A 25,602-nucleotide genomic window follows, 5' to 3' on the forward strand; every position below is an offset into this window, starting at 1 on the left:
TCATTTTGGGGGTCAAATTGTGACCCATTATGAATATAGCACATATGTTACACACAAAATCCTCCTAGTTTTTGTTTGTTTTGATACTGAAGGAGCATTTTGTAAGAAAAATAAAAGGTTGCCATTTACGACTTCCTCCTTTGACAAAGCACAAGGTTACGAAGATAGACAGTGCGTCATGTAAACGTAAAAGTGTAGCATCGAATAAAAGATTGTTTAAAGTCAGAGCTGCCAAAGTTTTATGCCCATCATTTATCTTGTTACCAATAGATCAAATTCACTTCATGGCTGAGTCATAAAAATGTATGAGAATGTAAATGACTGTGTGACCCATTCATCTTGTTTAAAGTGGCAAATGTAACATGCTTCTAATCCCGGGTGATAAACTCATACCTCAGTCTTTTATGAAAGATTGATTGTTGATGGTGAAACATCCTGAATTTCATTACGGTGGCAGGTAGAGTGGATGTGCCAACACGCTCATTCAGCCATGCAGCAGGTTTCCGTAAATCGCTCAAGCTGTCTGCGGCTGAGGAAACCCAGGAAGCAGCTTTCCTACAACAAAGTCAAAGTTGAACCTAATATTTTCCCGATGCTGATGGTTTTGTGTCTAAACATCAAGCTGAATACAGGCATAGGGTTGTTTTGCCTCCTAAAAAATAAATTAGTACCCCATGTTTTATCATTATTTTTAATCTCATGTATCATTCAAGATTTTTCGACAAATATGCCACTAACGTTCAATATTTCTGCTGGAGTGTTGACTGAATCAGAGTTTTCCCTCTCTTCAACACATTCACCCACACACACATTTAACCACACATTATACAAACTCACGCTGAAAGAATGCAAACACACATTCACGCCTGCTTTCGGACAGAAACGCACACACACGTTAGTTGTTTGAGGAGTACACTGAGGTAGTTTATGCTTCTTGTCAGTTGGAGGGCGTGATGAAGTAATGATTAATATGGGGGATGTTTGGAAATGTAAATCTGTGCTGCAGCACAAATAAACCAGGGGGGTTTCTGGGGATGATTAAATGGACATTTCACAGTTGATTGAGCATGCAAAAAGTCATCCCCCCCCCCGCCATCCATGCCCTAACTCTGTAAACAGCGATGGCTGCCCCCTTTCCTGTGAAGTATATGATGGTCGTTGTGGTTTTATATGCACACACAGGCCATTGAAGACGAATGAGTGGCTCAATTTATATAACCACTGGGATCTCCTGATTAGGTAATTTATATGGAGGACAGGTTTATAACTGCTAACTCACCGTCATGTCCTGCAACAGTTATTCCTGAAATCTGGCTGTAAAAGGAGGCAGTAAATTCTGCATTTTCTTCTGCTGTCACCAAGGCCCATAACCATAGATCTGATTTTCCATCAATCTTTTACTTCATGAATGGAGAGCAATTACGAGAAGGCAGAGAGAGACTTTTGAAATTGATCCAAGCGGTTACGAGTGGCGTGTATAGTGCCTATCTGAGGGTGCCCTCCGTGGCCTCAAAGAGGGACTAAAAAGCTTCCAATTTATAAGATGTGGCCCCAGTTAGGTGAGAAAATAGAGGGTCATTCCTTAATTGTTCAGATACTTTTAGTCCGGGGTTGAAGGTAACAAACTGTGAAACCATTCACAATCGTAACAGGAAATAAAATATTTTTAAAAATAGCTTAAAAGCAGAAACAAGTAGGGTCAATATCTAATCATTGGTCATGTACCTGCCTGCTATCGAAGCATTTTCAATACATTACCAAGTTTTCAATACAACACTTTGAAAAAATCAAGTTCACATGACGTAGTCTTAAACTATGATAGATAGATAGATAGATAGATAGATAGATAGATAGATAGATAGATAGATAGATAGATTTTATTGTCATTCGTACATACACACCATATGCGCATATAAGAACAAAGTCTTTCCGTACCAGGCTGGACATTAAAACACAGTAAAAAGGTATAAAAACACACATTTAAAACAGTGATAAAGTGCCAACGATTGCCTACGGTTCAATAATGAAACTTTTTTCCCCCAAATATTTAATATTATTCTAAGAAATTCATAAAAAAAATAAGCCAATGCTATTTTAATATCATATTCATCAACACAATAAACATAATGACTTTGTATAGGAGACAGTTCACATCGATTTCCCCTATAATGACAGCTTACAAACAAAAAGGTTTGGACTTTGGACTGAAAATATGCTGCTGAGACAGATTTGTATGATTAATTTATTTGCGATCCACCCACATTTGGCAACAGAGCAAAGCAACCTTGTCGCAGACCAAGTTTTGTATTGTTGACTCTAAGATAAAGTAGATACAGAGGCTCAAAGGAAAATAGAGTCAAAATAACAAATAGATGATTTCAAATGAATTTAAGACCCATTAAATCACGTATTCCAAACCAGGGGTGGACTGGGGCAAAAATCCTGCATTATAAGCAGACACCATGTAGAAGTCAGTAATACTTATGTCCCAATTTTAATTATTATAATTTATTAATATTATTCCCCCCAGAAAACCTTAAAAGGGGGCAACTTTTTAACCCCCTTTTACCATTTTATAACTTCCTTTGTCCCATTTTTGCCCTTTTTCAAAAAGTTATGACTTTTTTTAGACTTTAGCTTGGTTCCTCTTTATTTGCCAATGTTTTGGCCACTCTTGACCTGTTTATGGTCGATTTTTGTCATTTTACATGTTTTTGCCACTTTTGGACCATTTTTGGCCACCTCTTACCATGTGTACCTCTACTCGCTCATCAAAAAAACTAAAACTTAGCAGACCGGACCGGCCCACTTGACGATACCCGGTATGCCAGATGGCCAGACCACCCCTGTTCCAAACTAAATAATAGAAACGTGTCTTTTTTGAAACCTTATTTACATAGATTGTGTTAAAACATCAAACAATGAGCTTGAGCCTTGGATGACGGTTTGACAAGTCCTCTGGATGAGTTCCCACCCCAGCATGCTCTCTTGTAAATGGTACTCCTTTATGGAGACAAATCACCCACTGGTTTGGTTCCAATGAAAGGGGACATATTCAGAGTACATAAATATAAGTGTAGGAAGTACCACTAACCATGTGATGCTCAGACAAGAGACTTGATGTGGCCAAGAATTGCAGAAAAGATGTTGGTCCCAGGGAGTTTGATCTCACAGTGCAAAGTGTGTGTGAACATAAAACCTGGGCTCAGCTCAGATCGTTTCCAACAAAGACATTTAGCAGGATAAATGATAAGGATGGAACTTGCAAAACAGAAAAAATACACAGAAAAGCCAAAGCTGTGTGCTGGGTTTGCAATAAATGGAAAGGTTGTAGTGGAGAAACATGATTGGAACAAGAGAAAACGACCTCCACTCTGCTCCTTATTAAAACTAGACAGCTAGAATCGCCTAAACGTGGAAAATATGACTTTACTCTGTGACTGTAAAGAACATTTGGCTTTAGAAAGATAAAAAAAAAAAAAAAAAAAAACACAAGTACAACTTCCTTGTCTTTCAGGCAGGATGAAACCCAGTTAATATTAGTGTGAATTTTTTTATTTTTTTTATTTTGAGCAATTTAATACAAACAGAAGAAGCTTTAGTATTTTGTGTACATACATTTTTCCATTTGTAGCCTACATGGCTAATGACATGTTTTGTATTAACACAAATACTGTAGATTAGGTATAGGCAACTGGCGGCCCGGGGGCCATATGCGGCCCTCGCTCTAACTTTGAGCAGTCCCTAAATTAAATGCACAAAATCACTTAAAAAAACATACAACATTACAGAAATATTCATGAGACAACATAAATACAGAAAATTACTTCAAAAACACACACAATGGTAACAAAAAAGAAAGAAAAAAACAGCAACACAAAATTAGAGAAAAATTACAAAACAACAACAAAAACACAGAAGACAAATAAACAAATAACGTCTCCAATCGCAAAATGGGTTCGGGTTAATTCACAAATGGACTCATAACACACAAAACAACAACGTCAAATGACAAATTAGAGGAAAATGCGGAAAATGACTTTAAAAACATTCAAGAGAACAGAAAATTGCAAAATGAGAGAAAACGACCACAAAACATTAAACAAAACAATAAATTACACCAAAAACATGTGAAATGACAACACATACTCATTGTTCTTCCCTGTATTAATGCTCAGAATGATCAATTTTCTAAACGCTGACATGAATGTTGATAATGTGGCCCTCAGATCAGAAAATCACATTTTTGTGGAAGGTTGCTCACCTCTGCTGTAGATAAACATAAATAAATACACTGCTCGGAAAGGGAGTGGGATGAAGTAAATGTGCTAGTGTGATGTTTAATAAAAACCCCGTTATGAACATGTGTATGGCAGATTAAAACTCATTTGTTGTGTATAAAGATGCAATTATAAAACGGCTTCGTTTCTTTTTTTTATTTTTTTTATTTACTAGTGCTTGTGCTAAAGAGGTTTGATTTAATGAGAATGTGAAGGTTGTAATGCTAATTGGAATTAATTGAAAGCAGTTTTCTGGTTGTCTTAATAGCTGAGACGATGCCTACGAGAGAGTCAGGAGCAGGCATCAAAACACGCAATCATTTCAAGCTCCTAACCAATGATCTGACAGACAGACACGCGCCTCACGGTGAGACACTGTACCACTCGTGGATCAAATTAGCAATTACTGCTTTGAAGTTCACAAGACTTAAAAAGAGAAGAATGAATGGAAAAAAAAGTGAAGTATTTTGCATCTCACATTTCGCTCCTTCCCATCATCCTCATATTTGCTCACAGCTGTCACAACGATTCTCTTTTTTTTTTTTCGGTCAGGAACAAGGAGATATTGTTCGTTGGCTTCAGAGTGAAAGCATGCAAGCACTCAACCTGTCGAAACCACGCTGGGCTGAGTTGAGCTCTGAACTAGAAGAAGCATGGCTGCCTCCCTGCAGTTTTGTCCTGTCTACAGCCGTGCATCTCAAACATTTTAATGCTATCAACTTTTAGAGAGACACAGTAGGACTATAAATTCATCCCCATGGTTCACATCAGTGTTAGTGTCACAACTTATCAGGATTCAGCTGTACTTTCTACATCAGTTTCATCATGGCATTGTTTCTAAGCCCTTACATTGCCCTCACTGCTATAACTCATTTATTCCTTTGTTGATTTCCATTTATTAATATGGTTATTAAGTTGTAGTAAACAAGTAAATAGATTCGCAGATAGCAAAGACTTCCCCACCAATGCAGCAAAATGGTGATTTGAATCCTAACTACTGTGACTCATAGTGAAATATAAAGTAATAGCTAGGGCTGGGACTTCAATAACGCACTAAAAAAAAAGTAATGCAGTTAATAATTATTATTATTATTATTATTATTATTTATATATTTTTTTGCACTCCAAACAGCACAGAACTTTTCTCATTTCATGATTTCCTGGTATACCCATAATACTGATGCACAAACTGCAAAACAAGAATTTGAGAACAAGTCGCTTTGCTTATAATAAACACAATTTAGTTGTTTAAGCTAATTTTTTTTTTGTTTTAATCGATTCAGTCATATACCAAAATCTCGTGTCAAATATTGTTATAGGATTAATTTAGATTAACCGGGATTAATTAATTACAAAGTTATTTACATTATTGTTTTAATCTAGTCCCACCACTAAAACCAAAAAAAAAAAGTGTCTTTTACTGAATTTTTTTGTTGTTGTCCTAATTCACCTGATATATAAACATCTAATTTTTAATATCTGAAAATAAGATATATATTTGTGAGGTTAATGAGGCCTTAAAATAAAGTATTTCTGACTAGAAATAAGATGGACTGATGCCTGAGTTTGTTCCAGAAGATTTTACTATATATTTATTATTTAATGTAAAATACTCTTTGATCATGATTTTTTTTATTTTTAATTATAACTTTGAAAATAGCAAGATCTTAAAAATCCTTATCACTTAACAGGGATATTAACACTTATTTGTATATAATGTACTACTGGCACACATGAACTATAGTCAAAGATAGACTCAACCGTTTTAAAAGTGATAATGGTCTGTTTTTAATTATATATTATGCTGTTTTTTACTTGATTTTATTTGATTTGATATCATAAAAATAATGTGACTATGTTCTAACAAGGAAAGATTTTATGCTTTATTTTGGTGGTTTATATGGAAGCATACTCTTGCCAGTAAAAAAAATAAATAAAAAAAAGTAGGAAAGGTCAAATAATAATTATATGTTTTTTTAAATTGTTGTATCATAATTATGACTTCAGAATTTTATTTTATTTTTATTTTTTTTAACTTTTGGTTTGACACCCAAAATTACAAGTTTTTTTTAAGGAATAAATGAATGCTCACAAACAAATGTGCCTGAAGGTAGAACAGATTTATGAATAATACATTATTAAATAAAGAACAACCTATCAAATATCTCATTATTTGAAATCCATGTAATCTGTATAGATTAGTCTGAAACAAACCACCTCTCCAGCAGCAAATGAAATGAAGTCCATGTGCACTCATTAACGTTGCCTTCGCTCAGAAAACATTCAACAGGTGCTCCAAACTAAACATGAGGATGATTAAGTGCATGATGTATATCAAGAAGCTTTTACCAAAGCAATAAATACTCAGCCTTAGTGAAATGACAGAGATATAAAACATTAACAGAATATTATGAAAGGGAACGATACCTTTTGATTGGCGATATCCTCGAAATGAAGCTTGAATGGTGGCGAGGTGGTGAGTAATGCACTGGTAATGTTTACAGACCGGTTTGTCCATAAAGAACCATTGGTGTGTTTGATTGAACCATTGCATTGCATTTAGACTGGCTAACATTTGTCAAACAACAGCCCTTTTCATATACTGTACATTACGTCTCCCTTTGTAATCGCTAGTGTTAAATCACACACACGCACAACATCAGAGCCTGTGTTGTAGCAGCGGGGCCCACAGACTGAGGCCTATTCACTGCATGCATACAAAGCACAGATCACATGTAGCTGCACCTTTGGCTGCTTCTGGTTAAGCAATGTTTCCTGACACCGTGTTTAGAGTGAAGCACAGAGCGCCGTATTAATCAGCACCGAGAGGTCTCCCATCTATCCCAGCATATGGCTGCATGCCTGTGAAACATTTCAGCTCCATACAACCGCCATTAAAAGCACACAGCGCCGTATTTCTGTAAATTATTTAGCTAGGAGAGGGCGGTAAATCAACACGAGCGTCATATACCAAACACGATTCATGCTCGAGTGAAAAATACATACAGGAGCGACTGTTAACACTCACGTCCGCCACCACCTCTCCACTGTCCTGGTAACTTCAGACAACGCTGATTCATAAAAGTTTATTATAACAATCCATTTGTGTGATTTTAACAATTGTGTAAACTGCGTAATTCAAGACTTTTGCCATGTTTCAGAGTTCATTCTGACATCAGATTTTGATTGGTTGTAGTTTTTTGACTAAAATGCAACTAAGTTATTATAATTTGGTCATCAGGACTATTGCAGTTATAGTCTAGATATACAGTACTCAACTAAATGACTGTTACAGTAATAGCCAACTAAAATATTAAGCTTAAGAGTGTTTTTTTTTTTTCATTTATATTTTTTTAGATTAGATTTCTCTTCATCAATCTTTTATATCAAGGGAGTCAAACTCATTTTAGTTCAGGGGCCAAATATATGGACCAGTTTGAGCTTAAGTGGGCCACAGAGTTTAAGTGGGAAAGGAAAAACAAAAGTGCATCTTATCCTGACAAAGGTGTAAAATCATTAAAAAGTCCAAGTAATTTGTTTTTTTTAAATATATATATATGTGCACATTTTTTTGTTTATTGGTAATACATTAAACACAATTTTTGCTATATACATTTTCATTATAGGTGCCCTTTAAAGTTAACTGGTTTGCACTTCCAGGTATAAATTATATAAAAATGATAAAATATTTCACTGATTTTTGGAATTTGGGGAAATTCTATAGAATGATTTGAGGAAAATTTGCCAGATTTTGGGAGAAATTGAGAGTTCTTTCAACAATTTGAGATTAAAAATGACTGTCGTGATACAAGAACTAGAAAACTGAGCCCTGGAAATATTGTGGATATTAATTGATTTTTTGTGTTTGGAGCAGCTGAGATATCTACAACTGAATTACTGTGGTTGGTAATTTACAAAATGTGACGTGTTTTCTTTATCGTTTTTACTTTTTCAAGCGGGCCAAATTTGATGTTCTCAAGGGCCAGATTTGGCCCCCAGGCCTTGAGTTTGAAACGTGTTTTTTTTTTTTTGTTTTTTTAATGAATGAATATTTTATTTGGTTGTCCATTCGATGCACAGTACATTGACAAATACCACATTCACCAAATACATCTCAACCAAAAAGGGATTGGGCTGAAGCAACTTGCTTATATGAGCCCATCCAGACATTACGAACTAACAATTTAAACTATTCAAACACAACAACAATTCTCAATTAAATTCTATACATTCATAATTTCCAACTCAAAATAAATTTTCTTTAAAAACTTGTTTTCCAGATTTTCTTTTATTTCTTTTAACTTTTATGACAACAGTGTATATGCGTTAATCATTTCATATTTTAAAGTATTTTTAAATGGAGATAATTAATTGTTAATTGATTTGTGTTGATCATTAATATTGTTCCAGATTTTTGTTCCATTAACAGTAGCACTTCATTGTCTAATATTAGCTCTTGCTTTTTTTTTTGTGTCAAATTGAAGAAAACCTTATGTAATTAATTATAACGACTGTTTCTTAATTTGAAGAATGCTTGAATAACTCGAAACGAAATTTCTAGTATTTTTATCCTAACTGTATCCATAAATTTTAATATATATGATTTTATAAAAAGTTTATTAGTATGGTCACAATATTCCACTTTATTAATTAATCTTATTGCCCTTTTTTGTAATTTAATTATTGGGTCAATGTGGGTTTTACAAGCATTTCCCCAAAATTTTGAGCAGTAAGACAGATAGGGAAGCACAAGTGATGAGTATAATATATGCAAGCATTTAATATTTAACAAATATTGAATTTCATAGCGTATACCAATTGTTTTAGATATTTTGCGCTTGATGTGCTGTATATGTGGTTTCCAGCTAGTCTGATGGTCGATAATCACTCCCAAGAACCTTGTCTCATAAACCCGCTCTATTTCAATCCCATTCCAATACAATTTTAAATTGGGTTGAGCCATACTGGACCCAAAAATTCTACATTTTTTCTCATTCACTGATAGCTTGTTTAAGTAGTATCATCTGCAAAAATAACCAACTTCAATATTTTAGATACTTTGCAAATGTCATTCAAATAAAGAATAAATAGTTTGGCACCCAACATTGAGCCCTGGGGGATCCCACAAAGTAATGTTTCTAAATGAGATTTAGTTTAATTCATTTGAACATATTGAAGTCTGTTATTCAAGTAGCTTTATAGCCATCTATTGACCACACCTCTGATACCATAACAATCACATTTCTGTAAAAATGATTTCTGATCGATGGTATCAAATGCTTTTCGTAGATCTATAAATATGCCAATTGTATTTTCTTTGTTCTCAACAGCTGTGTGTTTTATATGATATGGGATGGCGTTAATATTTGTAAATACACACAGACAGATTTGATATGATAGATGCGTAAGACCACAAGAGTCGTCTTACTTTTACAAACAGAATAATCTTACTTCCTATTGGATATTGAATCGCGCTTGTCCCGCCTTCCACACAACAAAAGTAGTTCTGATTTGATTTTGTTCAATGTGAAAATTATACCTGTAGTTTAGTTTTCTCTAGTAAACATAAAATACATCTATTTTTATATAGTCTTCATTCACATATATGTGTATTTTAATTAGACATTGTCTTGTTATTGTCACTTTATAAATGTAGTAGACAAAAAGTATTATGCAACAAAATTATCACTGGTTTCAAATCAGTGCTTTTATTAAACCATCCTTCCGACACTAAGTTTTTGTAAATGATCTCTCTACTGCTAAAATGTTGTTGCTCAACTATAATGGTGTTTTGTCTTCACAGGTGTTTAAATATTCCATATGTAAGTTCTCAGGCGGGAGTCGTTCCTTAATGTCAGTGCTTGAGATGTGGCTTGTCGACAGGCGTCACTGTGACTGACACACTCATCAAAATGAGAATCCTTCTAGCCTGGGGGAGCTGTGATACCTGTCAAATTGTAGATATCTTTTAATGTTCCTGTCTCAACTGTATGTCAGAGCAAATGCCTAGTCATAACATCAGTTATTACCTGGATGTTCAATCCCTGATTCTGCTTATTTACTCAAGGTTTCAAATGATCCTTTCACTTGTCTTTTATCCTTTTGTGGTGTGAAACCTGACAGTTGTTCTGTCTTCTGTTTGTTTTTCATCGGCTCTTTTGACGGTTTAAATGTTGCTAACTTTCTAGCACCAAACTAAAAAGAAGAGTAAAAACTCTTTTAGCAATCTTTTGTGTATTGTGTGCAGAATATATGCAGAAATAATGGATGTCGGCAAACTAGTTCGAGGATAATTGGTGCAACATTTTGGTTTCTTTCTTTTTTTTTCTTAAAACTACATAATACCAAGTTCAATATTTAGTGAAAAACTTATATCATAGCAGCTTAAAATTCAGTGTGGAACTACAAAAAAGTTTCACACACTTTAAAAACAATACCTTCTTCCTAATTTTCTTCAAACAATGTAAAAAAAAAAAAAACTGTTTTCAAATTGGAAACCATGATTACATACTGTATATGTCAAGCTGTATTCGCCAAGTACAGTTTAAAAACAGTACAAGGAATTTAACTTGGTGGTTGGTGTGAAGAACATAAAACAAACCATAAACAATAATAATAATAAATATAAAAGATAAATATATACGTGCTGTATATACCATAGCATGGTATGTATGGTTCCATATCTCATATTACCTGTATTTGTGCGTCAACAAGGGAAAAAAAAGAAAAACAATAATGAATTGTGCGTAATTTAGGGTTCAATCTCACATTGAACACTAAAATGCATTAAAACAATAAAAGTGATGCTAGCCCCCATATTTCCTAGGGCGTTGTTGCCGTATGTCTGGCCCAATTTGTCTCCCAGTCAGGCCCATTAGTCTGCGGCGCTCCTTGCTTAATACGCCGCGCTCTCCCAAATGCCTCAGATCAATGTGTAATGCAGTGCAGTATCATCACTTACTGCATGTGGATGAGTTGAGAAATGTCCCTCTTTTCTCTTATTTCCTCTGAGAAGTCTCTATTGAAAGTCGTGTAGCAGCTGCAGAGGGAAGGTGAGCTGGTTTTGGGGTTGATGGCGTCGAAGGGGATTTGTTTGGAATACCAACATAAATGAATTGCTGGAGTAATCTGGAAGCTGGTAATAGTTGAATATTTTATATCAATGTGAAATATGTAGCTATCATAAATCAAAGAAAGCATATAAAAGCCAATTTTTTTCTAACCTATGAAAGCCCTTTAGGAAATCTCTTACCAGTCGAGACATTGTTTTCTTTTTATGGTTAAGGACATTTTGCTATCCTCAGACACATATCTAATGGTCAAATAAAGTGCAATTACACAAACAACTGTTTTAGCTTTGTTAGTTCAAATGCAGTAGACTCTGTGAAAGAAAAGTTCTAATAAGGCAATGAGTCAAAAGGCACATAGAGCACTGCCATAATACACTGGTGTATGATTTCATTGAAATAGAGCTTTTTTTTTTTTTTTTTTAATTAAATCTAATGTTTAGTTTCTGGGTTGTGTTGGAATGGATTATTATTCATGGTTTGTTTTTGTGTGTAATACTATAATTATTTGTCTTTATACTCAATAATCCTGTTAATAAAATACATTCTCAGTCAGGCCAACTTTTTTCATAGGCCCTCAGGACAAGGACAAACAGTTTAAGAACATTTCATTTCAATTTCATCTAAATCTAACAATAACAACCAAGGACATAAGTGATGATACAAATCACATATAAACACTGTAACTGGGACATTCAGATTAACACTAAAATGTCAGTTTGACCCAAGATGCACAAAATCTAAATCATTAACAAACAAGAATATTTCTGTTTTAAAAATTAAACTTAATACACATTAAACAACTCATGCTCATATACCTAAATAAATCTGACACAATAGACCCCTAAATGATAAATAATAATAAGGAATAACTCAATAATCTTGTACATAATTTGTAATGCTTTAAATCAACAGCAAAATGTCATCATTATAATAACTTATTGTTCGATTTGTAAATGTGAAACATCTTCTAATTACACAAATACTGTTAGATATAAACTTTAACTTTTGCAAAATATGCTTTGAACATTGAATATGAGAGTCAGCTCAAAAACTAACTGAAGCTAACTCAGAAACAGTTGCTTAAAGAAATCCAAACTTACTGTAAAGAGCTTTTTAAGAGCAGTATAAAGCTAAGACCTTTCCAAGTGTTATGGCAATTATAATATTCATCATCATATCATCAAATGTGTGTTCATGTGTACAATTTGACATGTTTTTATACATGATGACTGCATTACTCTTTGCACTTTTGAACACCTGAGTCATGTTAGATTAAACAGTACAGATCGTATTGTATCCACAGTGCAACTCACAGTCTCTGCTGAAGGCCAAACTCAAACTCACATGCAGATAAACACGCACACACACTATCAAGGACAGATAACAGTGGCGCCCAACCTTCAGCATAATATACACATCTTCATCATCCTCCAACGTCTCCACTGTTGGGAGCATCTGACCCCCTCATTTTCTTTCTTTCAGGGTTGGGACTTTTTCTCATATCTGTATAAAGCTTAAAACTGTGAAAACTGTTGGCCAGTCATGAATATCCTGAGCTGGACACAAGACCTTTTGAACCATCCTGCTTAGTACCTGGCTGCCTTTCATTCCAACAGGATGGGACACTTCTTCTTTTGTACTCTTTTTCATTTAGTTTATAATAAATCCTTTTTTTTATAAAATCATCACGCTTCGACTGGACTCCATCATTCAACCAGAGCAATAAATCATGTTTCCAAATGTGGTCAACCGCAAATTTGCCGTGACACAAGCATTTTGACATTATTTCAATCACTGTTGTCTAATACAACACAATTAAAACTAGAAATGCAGTTGAGGAAAGATATATAAGTATGAATACACAGTATGTACTTACCCTTTTTTCAGCCTCTTAAATGGAACCTTTAAAAGGGCCCATGTTATGCTAAATCAACTTTTCTGTGCTTTAAACATGATAAAAGTGATAAATGGGCTTTATACACATACCCAAAGTGTTTTTTTCATTGATTCCCTCAATCGTTAGTTAGAGGGTGATTTGCTCCTTTCCAACTGCAGGGTGAGCCCAAACACCTCGCTCCAATTTGACGACTCGTTCCCACTTTGATGACGAATTTGAAGTGGCACTGAGCTGGAAAAGCCACGCCTCCAGGAAGCTCTAAACAGACACGCCCACGAAGGTGAGCATTTCAGCATACTTCACGCAGTGCTATGTATGTACAGTATATTCTACAGTCTATGCATGTACCGGTGAACACCCCGCCCCCACGCTCTGTCTCGTGTTTATAAAGCAGCATGAGCTACTGAGTGGGTGGGAGGAGGGCGGGCCGTCCTCTGGCCCTGCGTCACCGTGCGAGGAAGAGGAAGTCAGTGTCTCGTCTATAGACACGCCCACTCATGAATATGCATAAGTAGGCCGCAAATCAGCCTGTTTGTGTAGAGTTGCTCAGAAAGTGACTTTTCAGAGGCTAAAACTCTGAAAAACAGGCGAGTTTGGGAAAATAAACCTCAAATACTATGTTTTTCGGGTTCTTAGAACTAATGAAGATGGGTGAAAAATAGCATGATATGGGACCTTTAATGGAGATTACTCTTAACGCTGCTTTAATTGATTGTTTTGATTTTTTACGATATACGGTAATAGCTCATGACTTTTTGGTTGAGACAACAAATGATTTGCTTGATATAGAAGTGCAATTTAAACACCATTTACCATTGGTTTCTGTAAGACACCTTAAATGAGAACATGCAAACTCAAAACTTGGATAGTTCATTGCTTGAATCCATCATCTTTTGACAGAGAATCACCCCCAAACCCCTCAGTTTGCTACAGAACCGACATCCAACATGTCTACATACCTCGCTTAAATACAGGACTCTACCACATACACTCATAGTTGATGTCCAAATTTCTCCATTGTTCCTGCAAACTCTACTACTGCCACTCGAGGACACCCTCGTGTATATAAGTTCAATAAGTAAAATTCATGAACATCCACAATCACCAGGATTTGTGTACAGTATCTGTGCTTTGCAGAAATGTCAAATGGTTTTATACCCTCGTCTAGCTTGCTACGAACCAAAACCACTAAAGATCAATTTCCGAAAACACCTCATCTTCAAATTTGACAAGTTTCTTCCGAAAACTTTTGGTTAGAGCCACTTCCCCCTTCAACTGACTCAATCTACTCCCCCTCTAGTTGGTTGGGTTCTTTGAACATCACTTTTTGAAAATGCTTGAGTTTGTTGCATCCAGCCATTAGTTTTTATGTGTAGGTGGATCAAGAATTGGCACCTAAGAAGGAAGATTTTCTACTGAGGGAAAAGTTGAGAAATAAAACAGTCTTTGAAAGATGTACACGGAAGTGCAACTCTCATAAGATGCTTTAAAAAAAATAATTGTTTACAGACCAGTCATTTAAACTTTACCAGTTTAATTCTTGGGTCTGTGTTTTGCTCATACTGTATCTTGGCTTGATCCTATTATATCAAGGGAGGATGCTTCCAACAAACTGAACCAAAAACAAATTATAAAAACTATTTTGTTTTTAGTTACCATGTATGTTAAATTGTACTTTGATAATTTATTATGAATCATACATAAACTCAGTTCAGAGACAAAGTTTATATACAGTACATATTGAACTTGGATAAAAGGATCAGTCAACAGAATTTAAACATTCACAAATGAATCCAATTTTTTCACACTTTCAAGCTTTAAGTTTCTTTTTATGTGGAGTATTTCTCTAGTTTTAAAAGTGCAGTGTAATTTCCACACACACACACATACAGTATACATGTGTGTCTTGTTTGCTTGAATTTTATTTGTTGTATTGTATTCTGTTTAATCTCTGTTGTTCCACCCTTATTTAGATTTATGTACAGTATAGATATATATATATAGGTAGGATATCATATTACATGAAAGACTATTATTATTATCATTATTGATACCTGTTACACTATATTTTTGCTTTACTATTCTGTGTGAGTTTCTGCATTGTTGGTTATTTATAAGAAATATACATTCACTTGCTGGTATTTTCCAATATCCAATGGTAAAGATAATATATGAATTATATATTTATTTAAAACATGTGGTACAGCAATGAAGATAATGTCATCATTTCTACTTTTTTGTATTGTATAAATTAGTTAATAAATCACAGCTATAGGTTTTCTATGGCACAATTTTGTTGCAATGATCATAAGATCAAGTCCCTGTTCATTGGTGGTGAAATAGACAGAAATGTACCACCTCACCCCGCAATATAACCATGCAACTCTGTACTGACACAAGGGGAAAGTTGGTATTGACAAACACAAGGGTTTATGTTGACTGATCATTCTATCTTCAGCCAATAGTGTTTAAGACCTGGATTTATGTACGGTAATTAGAGAGTGAGTCACGGTAAGTGGTAACCCAAGGAAATGACATCATGTGCTCATTGTCTTATGACACCATCCAGGGTTTACTCATGTACTCACTCCAGACAGGCAAACATTCTCTGCAGTTGTGAAAGTAATTTTGTGGTGGTGCAAACCCTTAATCTACAAAAAAAAAAAAAACTTAGAAAGTGCTACTACTATAAGAAATGAAGATGGACAACTTAGTCTTTTCATTGCCTCACACACAGGACGATGAGTTTTTTTTTTCCCCATAGTGTATCCACACAGCTTCAAACAATTAGAGTAACCTTGTGATAGTGAGCCGTGACACCCTGAAGAAACAGTAGTTGAATGCCACTGGTTTCAAATAAAGGCAAAGAGCCCCCTGGAGCTGAGCCCATCTCTGACATTTTCACTGCTTTCTTTGCATTTATCAGTGACAGACAACAACCTCATCAGCTCGCACACTTCTCCAACATACTCCATTAAGCCACCTGGAATAAGGGTACATTTCCATAAAATATTCTTTGTCAGAACCATGAAATGAGCAAATTATCAGAAACACCAAAACACCCCGACACATTGTAGAGCTCAAAGCGACAGAAATGACCTCAATTATGCCGTCTAAGCACAAGAAAGTGTCTCTATGGGTAACGATGTGAGTAGCACGGATAGATCAACATTTCTTTCACGTCACCTGGATGAGCACTTTACATTTGCACATCAACGAGAGGGTAACCACATATAAAAGAGCTAAGAGGGATTTCTGTCTGCCTTCTCACAGAGTCTGAGAAACAAATTACCATCTATTACTGCATGCTCTCATTTGGGGTTCTGCTTTCTCTGATCAATCTGTCCGATAAGGGTGCTTTAGCGTCGACAAATTTGACACTTGGCCAGTGATGATGTTGATTTTTTTTTTTTTTTTAATTCTCCTAGAATAGATATATTGTGAAGTGGCAGAACTGCATACCTTTTTTGAGCCACTGGCCAGGTTTACATGGGAGCTTTAATTCCTCTTTAATTCAGAATAAAAGTTAAATCCTCTTTAAACTGACCATGTTAACACTTAATTCCTAATGCAAATTTAATTCCCAATTAAACTTAAATCAGAATTAGCTAGCTGATTTATTCCAATTTTAATTACGAATTCAATTCTTCCTCTTTCTTGTAAACACTTAATTCCGCTTTAATTTAATTCCGGTCGTTCTGCACATGCGCAACTTGCCGCGATGACGCCCTGGTGACGACATAGTCCAGGATGGCCGCCCGGACTCCAGCCAAGACTATTTATTTAATAAGAGCCTTAATAGACATGGATATAATGAAAAGAGTGGATGGACGGAAGCATCAACATGCGGACATTCTCACAGACACACAGGCTTATTACAGACACACATGGACCTCATTGGGACATAAAGCACCAGAGCTTCACTAATGATACACCGATGATTATAAAGTTCATTTTTCACTCAACGTCCTGTATAGTGGAAGTAGAACAGCTGTTGCACTAACTGCTGGCTTTGATTGACCAAAGTACGGACTTCTGTCTCACTTTTCCTCTGCATTATTTCTCTTCTGCTCCGTGAATGAAAGTGAAACTATGTTATTGTCGAGCTGCTGCTTCAAAACTACAAAATGAAAACACTTATCATGTGGTCTTCTGTGTTGTAGCCGAAAAGAAACGGTTTATGTGTTTTTTTCCCCGATAGATGTGATACGTCACATTCGCCCCCCGTCCAGTCAGAAGCCTTCCCAACCCCCAGACCAAAAGCGGAATTGAATAAAGCCGAATAAACCAGTTTTCCATATAAACCTCAATTCGGAATTAATATTTCCATGTAAACACGAAGCAAAACAATTTCATTCCGAATCATTTGATTTGGAATAACTAATTCCGAATTAAAAAAAAACATCATGTAACCGTGGCCATTGATCTTAATTCGCCTTCTTTTCTATGGTCGCAAAACATTGGACGATTATATGAGAAATGTAGATCAGCTATGGTTAGACCTTTAAGTCTAGTCTAGAGTTGAGTTGCTAGTTTTAATCTTCTGTGGGCTCATGGGCAAGGCCCTTAACCCCTAACTGTTCCTTGAAACTACACTGGCTGCCCATTGTTCATCAGGAATGGGTTAAACTTAGAGAGAGAATTCCACATATGTGCCAGTTTATACTGTACATATGACCCTAGACCTAAAATAACTCTGGGTTTTCTTAAAATCCCAAAACTTAGAGTGTATTAGGTTGATTGGAGTGGCTGTAGGTGGGAATGAGTGTGTGAATGACTAATGTCTGTCTAGACCTATACACCACCTTAAAGGGGGTAATGGACAGGGTCCATGACAATGTCTGTGTGAAATAATTTCTAAATGATAAAATAGTAATTCATACATCCCACTATTACATTAGGCATTTTGCTTTAGAGTTGAGTAACCCGTCCTGATTACCCAACTCAAACAAAATTAGAAACATTACGAACATCAATATCTATTGACCTTTTATAGGTAAACAAGGCTTTAATTTTGATATATGAATTCCTGAGTACATTGGGAATAATCTAGCATGTTAATTTACCTTTCTACATTTGTAAATCTGTTACTGGCTTGGAATATTATTATTTTTTTGAAGTGCCATGCTTGTGAACAAAAAACTCAATTTAAAAAAGTTATTTTATCTAAATTAGTTCTGAACTAGATTTTATATATATATATATATATATATATATTTATAAAGAAAAGTTTGGATATCCCTTAAGCATTTAGTAGCAAAGATGGCAGTAAACATGTTGCTATTCTTGTGGTTGTGAGTAATGAGGTTGCCTTCTGCACATGTTCTTATAAGCATTTGTTGGCCACCAAAGGTTTTAGAAACCGCGGGGTACACAACTTAATACGCCTCAAAGAAATGATACAAATCGAGGCCTCATATGGAATATTTAATATTTCAAAAGTATAACTACACAACACCTCAAAACATCAAAGTCTCATGAAAGAAGGCTTCCAAACAAAGCCATTATCCCTACTCTCCATCTCCCAGTGTTACCTACAGTTATGACAGGCTTATAAAGTGGATACCCATACTCACAAAATATAAAAATCACTTTTTGACTTATGTTTGGCAAGGGGTTGAACATTATAGCAGCGCCTTCATATATTGACACAGCTGTTACCCAAACATAAAGACATGCCACTGCAGACAGTGGCATGTCTTTATGTTTTAGCCACACACGCCCTAATGACAGCTTTAGTGGTGGTAATTCAACAGGGTTGAATATGGGGTTAGGTGTGTGACTCACATCCTGTTGCCAGATGTCCTGCCAGGTTTTTCCCTGCAATGCCACTGTTGCTCTTTTTTCGCCTCTGAGGATGCAACCAAGAATCTAAAATGGCTGCTTGTGTGTTCCCGGAGAGAAAAATGAAGAGGCTCAGCAAAGGCTTCAGGTAGATTTAGTGCGAAGGGAATGTACTCGCTTAGAGTTTTCCTTGAAGGTGTTCTAGGTTTCATCCAAGAGGTTTTTTTTTTTTTTTTATTGTCGTCAATACAGCTTCTGTTAAATTGAGTTTTCTAGACCTAAAAAACAAACAAATGAGTGCAATGAAGGTAAATTAGTCAATGAGCTCTGAATGGGGAAGTAAAAATTAATCTTTAGGATTTGATGGAACAATAAAACTTGACCTTTGAAATGACTAAGTGAGAGTTTCGTTACTGCGCTTACATCATCTGATGTATTATGACTGTTTTTTAGGACAATTATTGATGTTTGATATTCGCTTTTTGCTGATATCCTGATATTCTATGACCCTTTATTTCCAATATTAACCGACACCGATATATACATAGAACCCCTCCACCAACCTAATTTTAGGTCATATTATATGTATATCTCCATGGAACCAACACGTTAAGTCTACTTTTAATGTGATTCCTCACTGGATTTATTTTGCATTGAACATACTTTGCACAAAATAAGATAAAACATTAGTTATGGAAAATGGGCTCATATATATATATATTTAGACAACGGCCCTTATCGGTTTATCAATATTGGTGGAAAGACCAATACCAATGCGTACCAATTCTACATTTTATGGCAAATATCGGCCGATAATATCACCACTTTGTTTGGACATTTGCTAATTACTCTGGGCCAAAACTAAGGATCATTTGCATGCGATCAAAAAATAATAATAAAAAAAAAGTGTTCTGTGTTTGGTGGACAACCCCAAAACTGCTTTAAAAAAAACATAGGAAAGTGAGAATTTATATAAAATGGCAAAATCATATTATTTATTTTATATTGTTTGGTTTTTTAAATTATTATTATTATTATTATTATTATTATTATTATTATTATTATTATTATTATTATTGTTTTTGGTTGTTATGTTGCAAGAAGCAAGTGACAATGTGTCAAAGGATATGGTCAGTATAGTGTTGCAAAACCAATTGTCTTATTTTTTTTTTTTTTTGAATCGGTTAAATATAATCAAGTTGTAACATTTACAGAATAAACACTGAATTCAGCTTCAAGCTTTGGGTTTCATGACTGTGTTCTGTGCTGAGAGCTCAGTGCACATCTCGCACTGCTGTGAGGCCTTGATGGACAAAGTGAATCCACACTTTAATACTCTTGCATACTCTAATCCCCCATGTTCCCTCTCCTGTGTGTCAGTGAGTGGGTGAAGGGGGAGAGAGGGGGGGTGTTTGCTGGGTAATTCATGCACACATGTGCCTGCCTGTTCCTCCAGTGACAGGGCCAGGAGGAGGGGAACATGATAAATTGCCTTCCACCGGGGACCTCCGCGCACAGCCACCATGATGTGGGTAAAAATGGAAATTGCTCCCTTTCACCGTCATTACATCAGTTTAGGACGCGTGTGGCCCTCATGCTCTGCACTGTGGAGGAGAGAGGAGTTTTTCAGCCTCAATAACCGCTGTGCGATGGACGGAGGAGCTACACATTCAAATGCAACACACGTCCATAAAACTACAAATACACATATTCAGTTTGGAAGACCATATGGATGTCATCTATAATTTAAAAAAAGCCATTTCCCCCAATTTATTCACACACACTGCGCTTGTTTCTCTCTCTGAGTGCAAATATATGCATTTAATTTCTGAAGTTTTTGTTTAATATTCGGATACATTGAAATAAATAACCATACATCTAAATGTGTGAATATTTTCATGCGCATTTATTGTGCTGTTGTTAAAAAGTCAACCAGCGAGAAAGAAATCCGACAGTTTCCATGTAAAATAAATAAATAAAAAACAGATTTGCGGTTCACAGATATTACACGCAAAAATGATAAATTAGTAACAGCTTTCGATTATAATAAAAAGGGAAATTACTGTAAGTCAAAATATATTGATTTTTAATTTGCACGTTTTTAAAAACACGTCATTATTCTGAAATGTCCCATAATAAGGCATAAAACGCGTCCACCTACTGTTTAAATGAACGCACGAATTTGTTTTTACATTATAAAGTTTTTGTTTTGTTTTTGTCTTTTTGAGCCACTTTTGAAAACAAAATAAATCGCCTTGTGTTTTGACAAGAGTTTCTCTGCGGGTCTCACTTTAATTTTAATTTTATTTTTTTTGTCAAAAACCATTGATCACATTTTGCAGAACAACAAAATATGTCAAAAAACATTTATAGATATTGGCTTGCTGTTCACTCTTTTAAACACACACACACACACACACACACACACACACACACACACACACACACACACACACACACACACACACACACACACACACACACACACACACACACACACACACAGAAAGAAAGAAAAGAAGAAGAAGAAAAGAAAAAACATCTGACATGAAAAACTTTTTGTTCCTCCCTCCTATAGTTTAAAAACCGATCTGTAAAAAAAAAAATCTATAATGGGGGAAATATCATCCATAATAATTTTGCGTGAATAAAATCCCAAGCTTCAGAAAACGAGCCACACAACAGATCTGGAACAAAAATTGTTTCTTATTTTTTTTTTTTTCCCAGAATACATACAAAAAAAATACCAACTCTCTTTCAATGGTGTACACCTGAAAAATAACAGCAAAAATGTGGACACTTTTTTTTTGGAATTTTAAGAAACAAACATGCATGTAAATTATCTTCTTTTTCCATGGGACATTAAATAAGAACAAATACAATCATAGCAATTTTCCAAAAATGAACATCAAAAATGAGGACCCCTACTTGAATTAGTACTCTAACATGTGTGTGTGTGTTTTTTTTTCTTTCTTTCTTTACTTAACCTAGAGTTCAGGTTTTCAACATAATGCACTTTTAGAGTTGCTCAAATATTTTTTCCATTTGCTGCTCCATTTCTCGCCTGCTTTTAAGCCGACATATAAATAAATACAATTGAAGTCCCGTCCATAAGTTTAGCACAGTTAATAGAAAAGTCTTTATATTTGCATTCTTACTATTATAAACTTTTTTCTCCCCACACACTCTTTTCCTCACTGGTATCCCAGCGCTGACGCTGTGGTGAGTCTCTGTCCGTACAGGGCATAGGGGGAGTAATAAGGGCCGGTGGCTGCAGGGACGGGGACGGGCCCACCGGGGGTCGGCAGGGGGCTTTTGGAGTACGGATGGTAACGGCTGCTGAGTCCTAACGCGTGATGCGGGCTCCTGAGAGCCAAAGTCCCGGGGCTCCCGGGGCCCCCTGACGGAGGCATGTGCATGTGGCAGGCCATGGCCGCTGCTGCAGCGCTGGCCAGTGACGAAGACCCCGGGTAGCCAGAAATCAACTTCTCCGCCCCGGTAAAAGCAGTGTGTGTCCTCAGGTGGTTCAGCAGCTCCTCTGAGGACGAGAAGCGCTTGTCACACGGTCCGTTCGCAGACACCCAATTGCAAATATGGGGTAGGGGGTCGTTGGGGAGCATGAAACCGTAAGGGTAAAGCGGGTGTCCGCTGAAGGACGGCGCGGAGGAGTGCACGCCGTGGATCGGGTGTGTCGGGTACATGAGCGGGTAACTGGACTTGAGGGCGGCTGCTGCCGCCGCAGACTCGTGCGTGCAGGACGCCCCGGCTGCGCCCGCCAAGTGGCTGGCACAGTGGTAGCTGAGGCAGTAAGGGTCTCTGCACAGGCTGGCGGACATGATGGATGGAGGAGAAGCTCCAGCCAGAGGACTGGAACCAGCTTTACTGCAGCCTAGAGAACTGGCCAGTTGTGCGTTCACCAAGCTCCCTCCATGGGGCAGGAAGTGTTGAGGGTAACCCGCGTAGGCCCCAGCCAAACTACCCGGGTACGTCATCCCAGCTGGGGGCAGAGGGAAAACAGTCTGTCCTGGTTTGTAGGGAGAAACCGGTGCCACGAGTCCTGATCCGAGAACGGATGCTGAGGATACAGAAGTGACAGATGAGGAGTCTGAGGAGGAGGTGCAGGTTTTACTACCAGGCGTCGTCTCCTGGTGTTGGTTCACCTCCACGTTAATCCCACCACAACTCACGCTTATCCTGCTGTGACTAGTGGTAGAACCGTCCGAGTTAACGTTTTTATTACAATCAGACTCTTTCTTTTCATCCCTGTCTCCACATTTGCCCTCCGATGGCATGGGAGAGGCTGATGTGCTGGAGTTAGGGCTGCCTGTCCGCGGCGTAAACGGCTGGCAGGTGGCGCTCGGCACTCGGAAACCAGACTTCTCTCCACCCGAGACACTAGAAGACGAGTCCTTCTTCTCCGAATGTTTAGAATAAGGTTTGAAGCTCGATTTGTCATCCACACCAATGTCACTCATTTTCAAAGGACCCGATTTAGATTCCTTTTCACTAGATCCATTGGATGAAACGGAGGATAATTTAGAAGAGGGCGGTGGGTCCGGTTTTCCGATCTGGGAGCAGGTCTGAGCCAACAGAGCCAGCGGACTTTTCTTGGCATCTAGCTGCAAAAAAGAAACACAAAAATATGAATAAACTTTTAAATAGTTAATTTAGACCTAAATTATTATTCTGCAAGTCACAAGCCCTGACAGGTATCGGGAAACTCCCCGAAAATCTATGCGTAATGATTTACGCACGACGTTTACGCACATATGCTATTTAAAATATATTTTAAATGACAGATTAGGAGACCTAAAGTTTGATCACATCGAATTATTCGTCTACAAACGCCGCACTAACACAAAAAGGCAAAATGTGTGTGGGGAAAAATACAAATAAAATGTTCTTCTTACCTCTATGGGACTGACTGGGGTGGAAGGCAAAGGCTGCAGATACTCCGGGTGCAGAATGTGTCCCGATCGTGCGGTAAGCATTTTCAAAACCTTGATGGGCAGTCGGTTCGCTTGCCTTACCGGATCCGACGGAGGTGCGGAGTGAAGAAAAGGCTTGGTGATGCACGCTGAGCTCCTATTATTCCGTGAACTGCTTCTTTCCCACGCTGCGCAAATAGGACTATTTTTCAAGGCAGACACCGAGGACGATGTGATCATGTCCCAATTGTCAGGAAATGGTATCGCGTTGCTTTCGTCAGATTCATTAAGTCAGAAGAAAAAAAACCAGGGGGAAAGACCCACCAAACCCTCTTAGAGTTGTAAAATGCTCGAAAATCAGTAAATCCTGGTTGTAAAAGCAGTAAAAGGCGCGGCAGCTGGAAGTAGAAGAAGAGGAGGAAGAATAAGGAGGAGAGGAGGGGGAACCGTGCGATGTTATCGCAGATCTGTGGCTGCGTCCTGCACCATCCGCTGCGCCCTGTGTGCGTCTGTGTGCAGGTCCTCGCTCTGTACTCCCGAAGTACGAACTGCTCGAAATTTTCACTTCAAAAGCAGCTGAATTAGTCCGAGATTAAAGCCTTTGCCGCCTTCCAATCAAATGGGACCCTGAGGTGATTGGAGGGTCAAGGGGATGTGACGTCCCCCTCTTTGTAAGCGCCTCTATTTTGACAGCTCGGGGGAGGAGAAAGAATACAATATTGTGGTTGGTGTGCACGCTTGTACCGTCTAGAAAGTGAGTGAGGTTTTTTGGGGGAAATCAATGACACAATGCAGGAAAGCTCACTCATATACGTATTTGACTTCGTTTATTTTATGAATTGCAGTAATATTGTTTAGGTGGCTGGTGCAGATTATATGTTCATTTTAGAGGCCATGGGTTCGTTTTACATGTCTGTCCTAGTGGAGCATGAGGACGCAAAGTTGCTGCCAAAGACGCATGGATCACTCTGTCTTTAGTGCTCATAAATATCTGGATATGGAAGCAATATGAGGCAATAAACCTGTCCTATAAACCGGCCTCTTTATTCACAACGTTAGTTGTTGTTTCATAAACAGATCTCCATATACTCATACTCAATAGACACTCAATCTTTTGCAAAGTGAAAGTTATGATGGCTTATGGCAGTGGTTCCCTGTAATCTTTTTCTGGGTCGTGACCCCATTTGGATATCACAAATTTTTGGTGGCCCCAGAGACTTTTCATTTTATTTTTTTTTAACTTTTAATATTGTTTGTTGTTGCCATGGTTGGTGCACAAAGTGGCAAGTGACAAGATGCACCAACTCTGATATTTTTATATTGCATTTTTATTTGAACTAGATTTATATTTGTGAAAATATATAAAATATAGAGTGTGTGTGTGTGTGTGTGTGTGTGTGTTTGTGTGCCTGTGTGTCAAATACTAGAAAAATCAGGTGACCCCATTTGAATTTGAGGCGACCTCACATGGGGTCATGACCCCAAGGTTGAAAAACACTGTTTTGACACCAAAACGCTCAAAACATACACACTTGATGCGTCTACATGAACATTTTACAATATAAGTGAAGTGAAAAATGTAGCACAACAGGTTTATGATGAAAATATATTGGTTTTAAGTTGTGTTTATTGTGTTTAATCCA

General features: G+C 37.0%; 1 protein-coding gene across 1 annotated transcript; it reads right to left on the reverse strand.

Annotated features, from left to right (window-relative positions):
• Positions 1 to 21,755: 21,755 nt before the first annotated feature.
• On the reverse strand, positions 21,756 to 24,596 carry znf503 (zinc finger protein 503). The gene is made up of 2 exons (XM_028469578.1): positions 23,942 to 24,596; positions 21,756 to 23,650 (listed from the first exon to the last, which is right to left on the reverse strand). The coding sequence occupies exons 1-2, from the start codon at positions 24,197 to 24,199 to the stop codon at positions 22,226 to 22,228; spliced, it is 1,683 nt and encodes a 560-aa protein (XP_028325379.1). The 5' UTR covers positions 24,200 to 24,596; the 3' UTR covers positions 21,756 to 22,225.
• Between the last annotated feature and the right edge of the window lie 1,006 nt (positions 24,597 to 25,602).

Source organism: Gouania willdenowi, chromosome 15 (assembly GCF_900634775.1).
Source record: "Gouania willdenowi chromosome 15, fGouWil2.1, whole genome shotgun sequence".
In the NCBI taxonomy this organism is placed as follows: domain Eukaryota; kingdom Metazoa; phylum Chordata; class Actinopteri; order Blenniiformes; family Gobiesocidae; genus Gouania; species Gouania willdenowi.

Excerpts from the sequence above, each read along its gene's own strand:
- znf503 (XM_028469578.1), bottom strand. The coding sequence starts at position 24,199 with ATGATCACATCGTCCTCGGTGTCTGCCTTGAAAAATAGTCCTATTTGC. Across the intron at positions 23,651-23,941 it reads CCCCAGTCAGTCCCATAGAG|CTAGATGCCAAGAAAAGTCC; the intron begins GTAAGAAGAACA and ends TCTTTTTTGCAG.